Source organism: Cibotium barometz, chromosome 51 (genome assembly GCF_041138505.1).
Source record: "Cibotium barometz isolate CiBa-2024 chromosome 51, ASM4113850v1, whole genome shotgun sequence".
Classification (NCBI taxonomy): Eukaryota; Viridiplantae; Streptophyta; class Polypodiopsida; order Cyatheales; family Cibotiaceae; genus Cibotium; species Cibotium barometz.
In genome coordinates this window covers 963530-973719 of record NC_141096.1, presented here as the reverse complement: position 1 = coordinate 973719, position 10190 = coordinate 963530, and the positions used below count along the sequence as shown (strand labels likewise).

At 47.4% G+C, this 10190-nt stretch overlaps 1 protein-coding gene across 1 annotated transcript in view; it reads left to right on the top strand.

Annotated features, from left to right (window-relative positions):
• The first annotated feature begins 589 nt into the window (after nt 1-589).
• The window catches only part of LOC147609189 (vesicle transport protein GOT1-like), a 72228-nt gene continuing 62627 nt past the window's right edge, over nt 590-10190 (top strand). Inside the window, exons 1-4 of the mRNA XM_086787690.1 lie at nt 590-810; nt 933-1024; nt 1108-1188; nt 1287-1384. Coding sequence (XP_086643816.1) covers nt 780-810; nt 933-1024; nt 1108-1188; nt 1287-1384 — 302 coding nt within the window. The 5' untranslated portion in view covers nt 590-779. The remainder of the gene's footprint in view (nt 811-932; nt 1025-1107; nt 1189-1286; nt 1385-10190) is intronic.

Here is a 10190-nt window from a genome sequence, read left to right as displayed (position 1 = left end):
ATATATAACAATACATTATAATAATGATACATAAATCAATATATATATATATATATATATATATATATATATATATATAAAATATAATATATTAATACTATTATATATAAATACATTCACACACATATATATACATGTACACACAACCACACACGTACATGTGGAAGGTGTACATGTATATATATATATAGTATATATATAATAATGTTATATTAATACTATTATATATAAACTTATATGTAAACACATTCGTACACATATATGTACATGTGGAAGGTGTGTGTATATGTATATGTGTGTGAGTGTGAGAGAGAGAGTTTTTATGTGTGAGTGTACATATACAAACATATGTATACACACATACCATACAAACACGTGCATATACAAACACATACCACACATAAAAACACACAAGCGCATACACTCACTCATACACACTTACACACATATACACATGCTTAGATGCATATGCACATACATACATATGTATGCACATATGCATAGGGTCACCCACTTGTGTTGAGCTTCATTAAAGTTTATTTTATTATGACCAAGTAACTTCCCATTGTAGACACAAAAAAAAAAAAAAAACCAAATTTGAATGGACTCTAAGATATATCTGTGTTTTCTTTCATCATCTTCTTCTGTCGATCCAAGCCAGCCTCTAAAGCAGGCAGAGAGAGAGAGAGAGAGAGAGAGAGAGAGAGAGAGAGAGAGATCGGTCTTGGTGTAGTGCGCTCTCACAAAGCGTGTGATCCACTAGCTCTCTTTTGGGCGCCATGGCGACATTTGATATGAACGATCGAAAAAGTAAGCTCCCACACACAGGAAGAGAATTTTCCAGCTCTTAAAAAAGAAGAAGAGAAAAATTGTGGTGTCTCGAAAATTCATTTTATGTCAAGTGTAAATCTATGACCTAGCTCTGCCCACAGAAATTGGAATAGGGCTGACTGGGTTTGGAGCGTTATTCACCCTGTTGGGGGTAATCTTTTTGTTTGACAAAGGCCTTCTTGCAATGGGCAATGTGAGTAGAGTCCTTTTTTTTTGGGTCGATTTTAGCATTGGAATCTTTTGATGACATTTCTAACCTACCAATTGAGGATTCAGGTACTGTTCATATCAGGGCTGGCTCTCACTATTGGCCTCAAATCTACCACATCTTTCTTTCTAAAGCGCAGCAATTATAAGGTCTTCACTCCATGCTCATTAATATCCTTAGTGGCTACAAGATGAGGTTGTACTTTTACACTAGAAAAAGTAGTAGACAACAGGTCTATCTCTTGCAGGGCTCAATCTCATTCTTGGTTGGATTCCTGTTGGTGATTGTTGGATGGGCTTTTGTTGGTATGATCCTTGAAGCCTATGGCTTTGTTGTTTTGTTCAGGTAAGATGACTTATATTTGTCACTTGATTTGTGCTTGACATTAGATTGGCTTGTTTGTTGAGGTAAAGCGACTTCATTTTGCACTTCCGTTTGATAGATACAAAGAGAGAGGGACAAAATTCATGAAATCGCCAAGGTTGATATTGAAACTATTATTCTCAGGAATGAAGACCAAGACAGTGTTCAGAGACGGGGCAAGAACTAAATGGGAATTGGATGGAACTGAATGGGAACTGGATGGAACAGATGCACAGATCTTCTTTAGAGTTAAGAGTGGATTTGGAGACTGGACTGGGTATTCAGTGAAAAGGTTGCCAGGGTGGGAAGGATGACAGAGGGACTCCGGGAATAGAATGGGATGATGACAATCATCCAAGAAGCAGATTGGAATCTCGTCATCAAGTTTAACAGAGGGGGATGTCATGTGCACACACATGTACATGCTAATCTGAGGGGTAATCCTAGAGGCAACATGACAAAGACTCACTAGAACCAGATTTTGGAGCAAGTGTTGCTAGTTTTGGAAGGGATTTGACTAATGGAGGACAAAGAGGGTTGTCGGCCAGCATTAGCAAGAGCATGTCCAGTCGGTTGTAGCAAAGTTCATAATATTTGTCCAGGAAGCTGGCCGACCAGCAGTCAGCTAGTTTATTATGTCATATCCAGCCTATGAATAGTATTGGATGCTCATCGTTTTTCTCATTTAGGTCAGCAATGGGCTGAGTCATGGAATTAGGCCTAGCTTAGGGTTTATACCTTTTCATGGAAGGTAGCCAAGGGCTGCAAGGATTTATGCACCTTTTTGTACCATAGGAAATACTAAATTTCTAGCTCTCTCTCTCTCTCTCTCTCTCCCCTTTTTGCGAGGCATCGGGCTCGTCCGACCAGGCATCTCACTTTGGCAGATATCCAGGCCATCCGGCAGAGACCCATGCTAGAGCTCCTAGGATGATTACTACTCCAGCCATATACTGTTGTACTCACTGTCACTTTTGTACTCCCCCATATTCATGTATTCATGTATCCATGTACTCATGCACCCCATTTTGACTAGTAGCATTAGCTTCCCACTCTCCCTAGTTGCTGCTTCCGGATGCTCCCTACTGATGTATTGTAGGGCTAGATACTTACCTTGAGTCCTTTCTTTTCTTTTCCAAATAGTGTATCAGATGTCACATGGTTGTAACTTTGGTCTCATAGGTCACTTTGGCCTTTTGAAGACGTTAATATAACATTTCATTTCATTTCTCTCTCTACTCTCCCTTCTATTTGCGTTTTTGCATCAGCATGTTCTAGATGGTGTTTAGGGCTGAAAGAAGCATCTCAGAGCTTCCGCATGTAACAACTTGGTCTTGTCATGAAAACCTTATGCTACAACCATGAATAAAGCTCTGATATGCTTTGAGAAATGTGCACCTGTTCTTCTTGTCACCTCCTTGTGTTGAATCCTTGTACCTTTCTTGGGTTGATTGTCGTAACACGTAACAAAGCCTTCTTTATATCCGTGAGTTTATGCAATTCCACTTTGAGAGAGAAGAGAAGAAAAAGAGAGAAGATAGTAGTCGATACAGTATTGGGTCCCAATTACCCACTGAAAGCGGCCCCCACCCCCCCCTCCCTCCCCTTTGCAAGCAGGAGTATTTGCTTATATTTCTTTGGAGAACTTTTACAATGAATATGAATGATGACAGAGGACTGCCAAACGCAAGGGCGAAGTAGACCGAATGCAGGCTGATCCAGATGCTGTCCAAGCTCCTTTGAATAACTCTTCAATGACCACTACGCAAGCCTAAAACTGAGGGATGCACATATGCTGGCTGTATGCTAAAGATACTCCTCAAGGAAGCCTTGGGAAGGAAGCACACTGAAGTGCTGAGTGCTGAAAATATGCACAAGAAAGGCGAGAGGCTTTAGGCACATGTGAACTGCTTGGAACTGCTGTGGAACTGGTTCGTTCATGGATGATTTATGCTGAATGCTGGGTGCTGCTTATATATGGATTTTTAATGCTAGTCGGTTCATATAGATGCTGTCGGCTAGCTAATTTTGGACAAACAATGCTTGTTTGCAGCATTAACCTGATGCCTGGCTGACTGGTAGATGCTGGCCGACTTGTTGATGGGCTGGATGATGGCTGATTGATTCCTGGAGGCATCTAGTGCTGGCTGATCACCCATAGGTTTGGGGCATCTGTAGGCTGCCGACTGGCTAGCTGCCTATGCCCTCTATGGCTGGGCTGGCCTCTGGCTGGCCCATAGACTTATTTACCATGCAACTACATGCTTCTGATGCAACTACATGCTATGCTACATGCCCTGAGGTTGATCGTGGTAACGCACAACAGGGCCTTCTTTATACCTTTATGTGGTGAGATCCTCAACATCCAATTCATAGAGTAGAGAGAGAGAGAGAGAAGAGACGTAGACGACACAATATTGGGTCCCAATTACCCACTGAAGCCCTCCCTTGCAAGCAAGAGTATTTGCTTATATTAATTCTTTGGAGAATTGCTGTACAATGCTCGAGAACAAACGATATGACTCCCCAATGCAAGGACGAGGAAGACCGTACGTCGGCTGAGTCCACCAATCCAAGGCACTGCAGAAGAGGGCCACTTATGCAAGTCCAGATAGCTTTAGGACTGAACATATGCTGGCTGAGAATGGAAAAGAGGAGCTTCAATGATAGCATGGAGAGAGTAGGATACTGTATGTTGACTGAGAACTGCTTGTTGTTTTGCTGAATTCTGGAATGAATGATGCTGATTTATGCACTTGCTTTTATAGTCACAAAAGGTGCTGGTCGGCCAGTTCCCTTTTGGACAAAAAATGCTAAAAAATAGCATTAAATGCTATAATCAATAGGTGCCTGATTATTTAATGCTGCCAGCCTGCTGGCTGACTGTACAGAGCCCAAGACAGGCTGCTGTTTGTGTCCCATGGCTGCCCCTTCTGCTGCCAATAGGGACATGTTGCCCCTGCTTGCTGTCGGCTGCCTCAAATAGAGGGTCAGGGCTGTAAACGGCCCTTGACCAAGCTGCTGACAAGTCCACCAGTCATGGGCTGGCCTTTGGCCCATTTTGACCTATATGCTGTTATGCTTCTGATGCAAGATCTTGGCTAAGGCTGACTTCTACATGCACTAATTTGATGAATTTTCCAAGTGGGTTAAAAGGACTGACTCGAGAGTGACCTCTATGGCTCGGAGATTGACCTACATAACTCGTGCCTGACTGTCCTTGGATTGAGGGCTCACAATGGGGCCACAACATACGACAAATATTCCTAGAAAAAGGTATTACTTCTGTACAAATGTTGCACTGATAATCATGCCAGTGTGTCACTATGTACCCCATTTGCAGGGTGCACATGGCATGCTATGGTTTGACTTCTACATGTCCTATTTGATGAATTCTCCGAGTGGGTAAGAGGATTGACACATGCAAACTCTCTAGGACCGTGGAGACTAACCTACGTAGCTTGTGCCTGACATGTCCCGGACTGGAGTTTGGGGGTCACAATGGGGTCATGACATACGACAAATATTCCTAAAAAGGTAAATTTTGCTGATGAATGTTGCACTAATGTAGAGCGAGTGTGTCACATAGCACTTCAGTGCAGGGTGCATGTGACATTTTGGACCAATGTAGGGCTTCAACCAAGAAACATGGAAAACATTATGCATAGTCCAACTATTTGGAAGCTTAAGCTTGGAAACATCATTTATCTTTTTAATGATAGGAAAGGGTCCAAAGCTGCGAAAGGAGAGTTTTGGACAATGTTTGCCCACTCGCTTCAATCTCTGCTTCATTATCTAGAGATATACTGTCACGTGCATCCCGCTCTTGGATGCCACGTCGACATATCTGAACGCAAGACCTGGAGTGGAAATTGGTCCCATGTGAGCCCAGTTCGGGATGAGTCAACCAGGGTTCCACTCTACGCGTTTGAGGTCAGGTGTGCACTATCCTGCACATGAAGGGCCAGTCTGTATTGTGAGTCTCCCTTTGGAATGATGTCAGATGATCTGAGTATCTATTTTGGGACCGGGTGCCGGACATCTGTAGATGCATGTAGGAAAGGGGCCAGCCTATAAAGCTACCCCAGAACAGGGCTTAATGCTCCTGTAGTGGGCATGGGGGAGGTTTAGAACCACCCCAAGGGCCCAGGAGGGCCCCATGCTGTGTCCACCAGCCCTAGCATGGGCTGGGCAGGCTGTCGGCCAGCCCTAGGGGCCCTGGCTTGGCAGCCGATAGGGCCTAAGGCCTTGCCCAGCCAGTCGGCCTGGTGTGGGGGCAGCCCACCTCACTTGCTCATGGCTGCCCAGCAGCCTAGGCAATGCACATAAGGGCTAGCCATAATAATAGTGTGAAACGATGACCAAAAAGGCAGCATTTAATGCTAAATCTTCTGGTCGTGAGAATATTATAGGAAACCGACCCTAGTAGAGCTGGCCGACCAAAGCTAGCAGGGGGTATGTAAACCCAACACTGAAATTCAGTAGTTCATCTCATTATTCACGAAGGGTTGCCGCATTCCAAGGGCTAGGACAGCCAAGGGGAGTGCTCCAACCAAGGTGAACATTGTAGGTCAAGATTCAGTCTTTATTTTTAGATATACACCATTCGTGGTGGGGGCCCTACAGAGGGTATTTGGGACCCAATACTGTGCCCTCTTCTCCCTCTTTCCCCTTGCCGTCCGTCTCTGTTCGCTCGCTTCTGCCCACTCGCTATTGTTCGCTTCTGCCCACCCACCCTTGCTACCGTCTCTCGCTCACTGTTCTATTTTCTGCACTCTCTCTCTCTTTCTCTCTCTTTCCCCTTGCCGTCCGTCTTTGTTCGCTCGCTTCTCTTGTGCTGTCTATTTTCTGCACTCTATCTCTCTCTCTCTTTCTCTCTCTTTCCCCTTGCCGTCCGTCTCTGTTCGCTCGCTTCTGCCCACTCGCTATTGTTCGCTTCTGCCCAGGCATTTCAGCGCCTGTTCGCTGCGCTGCGTTAATATAACACTCTCTCTCTCTCTCTGTCTCTCTTTCCCCTTGCCGTCCGTCTCTGTTCGCTCGCTTCTGCCCACTCGCTATTGTTCGCTTCTGCCCAGGCATTTCAACGCCTGTTCGCTGCGCTGCGCTGCGCTGGCTTCCCCCCTTTCCCCACCCACCCTTGCTCCCGTCTCTCGCTCACTGTTCGCTGCGTTGGCTTCGCCCTTTTCCCCACCCACCCTTGCTCAGGCCCCCAAGGCAGCAACATAACTCTCTCTCTCTCCTCCCTACCTGTGGGAAGGACTGCAGAGTGATCCGGAGGAATGGCCCCGAGTCTCCAAGAGAAACTCGAGGCCCTCGAGACGGCAATGAAGGCACTAATCAAGGAGAGCAAGAAGACATCCGATTCCAACCTCAATGAGGTGGAGAACAAACTACACCGGCACATCATGGCTCTCGAAGCACGGGTCACGAACCTCGAACAAGAGAACACGGCACTCAAGGAGGAGGTGAGTGCATTGAAAGGGGAAATGGTAGCCATCAAGAATACTCAGAAGGAAGAAGGGGAGATCAATGACAACACTCTCACGGCCATCAAAGAAGAGATCTCCAAGGAGATCACAAAGGACATGGAGGGAAAGCTCGAAGCCAAGCAATCAGGATGGGTTGAGGTGGTGGTGAAGAACATCCGTAAAGAAGTGAGGGAGGAGACTCAAAAGGAAGAACACCAAATCATTCACACCACCATTGAGGAGGAGAAGATGAGGCATGCCCGCCGCCTCAACATTCGAGTCACAGGTATAGCCGAGACACCCGACTCCACTCCCGAGAAAGATGGACAGCTTCTATGCATGAAGCTCGGCTACAGGGAAGAGCACCCTCTCCCCTTCACCAAAGCATGGAGAGCCGGGAAAGACTCAACACGCAAGCGAGCCCTCATCCTACAGTTTGCAGGAGAGACGGAGAGGGTCACCGTCATGAGGAAGAGGGTCATACTACGGGGTTTAGAGGGAGCTCCTATTTTCTTGGATGATGATCTCACGAGGATGCAGCTTGAGCATAGGAGAACTTGCATGCCACGAGTCTTACACGCGAGGAGAGAAGGCAAGAAGGCCTTCTATCGAGATGGTCGGGTCATCATTGATGGCCGGCCTATGGATTAGCGGTTTGGGGCCTATGGGACACAGACCAGGCCACTGACAGAGATACACATGGCAGTATGGAACTGTAATGGTTCACTATGGGTGCAGCCTGGACGACTGGAGCATGTTATGGTGGGGAGAGACATCATACTTCTGACAGAGACACATCAGAGCCCAGAGAGAGGGCTACCTCGAGTAGAGGGATTCCAGTGGGAGTCAGCATACAGGAGGCCACACGCCAGGGTACCTCGAGAGGGTCGAGGGGAGTAGCAGTTCTATTCAGACGGGAGCTACAGGGGAGACTGAGAGTGGTAGCATAGGATCCAGAGGCCAGATACATGTGGATCAGCTTACAGCTCTCACAGGACAGGGTTATATACATAGCTCTATGTTACTTTTCTCCATCAGGATCCTCCTATGTCATTACAGAGGACATGCCACAGGAGGAGGAGACAAGAGCCTCGCCATACACTTGTTTGTCAGAGGAGATTATGCATTATTCTACACTAGGGGAAGTATTTCTCACAGGCGACTTCAATGCCCACACACAGAGCAGACAGTGTGAGGTGTATGACTATGATGACATGGAGATCCTCGACCTTGTGGATCCAGAGGAGATAGGGGCTAGTCGGGCATCAGAGGACACTGGACCAGACAGAGGACATTATGGGGACCACTTACTAGAGTTGGGAGCCAGGCATCGTCTCGTTATTTATAACGGGATGCTACAGTGGCCGGGATCAGGAGGGCTGACATGCTTCCCACATGGAGGTCATACACGGACCGGAGGCACGGTGGTAGATTACATTATGGGGTCTTTGGAGGCATCACAGCTTGTCACCTCATTCTCCATTCCACCTCGTCCTATTGGGGTAGATCATACATACTTGGCATTTTCACTAGCTGGATCACGAGTATCACTAGCCTCCCACATACCGACGCCACACACTACCATCTACTTCACACATGACATGGTAGGCATATACACTGGCAGAGTAGAGGATATGCTCCTACTCATGGATCCCCTGGCACCTATGGATACCATTACAGCCCAGCTGGCATCACTCCTACACACGGCTGCACTACAGAGCTTCCCACATCGTGTACACTCAGGAGAGCCTGCGAGATCTGGGACTATGCCCCAGAACAGATGGTATGATGACGAGTGCAGAGCCCTATACTCTCGGCTCCGCATACAGAGAGCCTTGGGAGCCATCACAGAGCAGGAGTCGAGGAGAGAGATGAGGAGACTTACTCGCCGCAAAAGGCGGGCCTTCGCAGAGATACAGGAGCTAGAGATCTTTCATTTCTTCATGAGTAGAGATAGCCCTGTCTCATGGCGGCACTTCAGAGAGCCCCGGACACCGACACCTATTGTAGACCCACAGACATGGCACACATATGCAGAGGGCCTATACCACGCCCCACAGCAGCCACCTATACCTCAGCCACAGGAGCCTCGACCTACCACAGCTAGCTTCTTTACCCACTCGATGGTACAGGAAGCTATCCGCCGCCTACAGCATGGACGGGCCGCCGACCATATGGGCCTGCAGGGTGAGCATCTCATATATGCAGTAGATTCTTTGGCTCCTTTTCTTGCACACCTGTTTAACAGGGCACTCGCAGAGGGTTTGCCTGCGGAGTGGACGATGCACACCATTGTGCCGATTCCCAAAACAGGGGATATGCTCGATCCGAGCAACTACAGGACGGTTATGGTTGGCCACGTGCTGGCCAAACTCTATGGTGCAGTGCTGGAGCAAGAGCTTAGCTTATATGCTGAGCGAGCAGGTTTACGCTCATCAGGGCAGGCAGGCTTCAAGAGAGCTTTCTCTACCACTGACCATGTATTCACTTTGAGATGTATGATTGATCAGGCCAGAGTGAGGAAGAGAAAGCTCTATTGCTGCTTTGTGGATTTCCGCAAGGCATTTGACACAGTACCACGAGAGAGGCTCTTTCAGCGCCTGCAGTCTCTTGGCATAGTAGCAGATATGACATGGGGCATCTATGCATTATATGAGCAGGTTTTTGGGCGAGTCAGATGTCCAGGAGGTATGTTCGAGACTATTGCTAGCACCATTGGTGTGAAGCAAGGATGCCCACTTTCCCCCACGCTATTTGGGTTATACATTGATGAGGTGGCTGACTTCATTACACGGGGAGGCGGAGATGGAGTTGATTTAGCAGGTACCTCAGTACATATTATGCTCTATGCTGATGATATTGTATTAGTGTCTGAGTCTCCAGGTGGTCTACAGCAGCATCTATATGCACTCGATGATTTCTGCACACAGAGGGGTCTTACTGTGAACCTTGGGAAAACCAAGGTTATGGTCTTTCATACATCGAGACACGGCAGGAGTCAGCTGACATTCACTCTCGCAGGACGCCAGGTGGAGGTGGTGACATCATACGTGTACCTAGGGGTTACCTTCTCTGCAGCAGCCACACGCTTCACCATGGGTTCAGCAACCAGAGCTAGATTGACACGGGGATATGCAGCATTGGCTATGCTAGAGAGACAGTGCCACCAGGTGCATTTTCAGGAGCCCCGGACGAAGGGGTGGCTATTTGACACATTAGTCACACCGGCATTGATGTATGGAGCAGCGGGATGGGCGCCAGGCCTTGCTACCCATTGGTGGACACAGATAGAGAGACCACAGGCCCTCATGATGGCACGC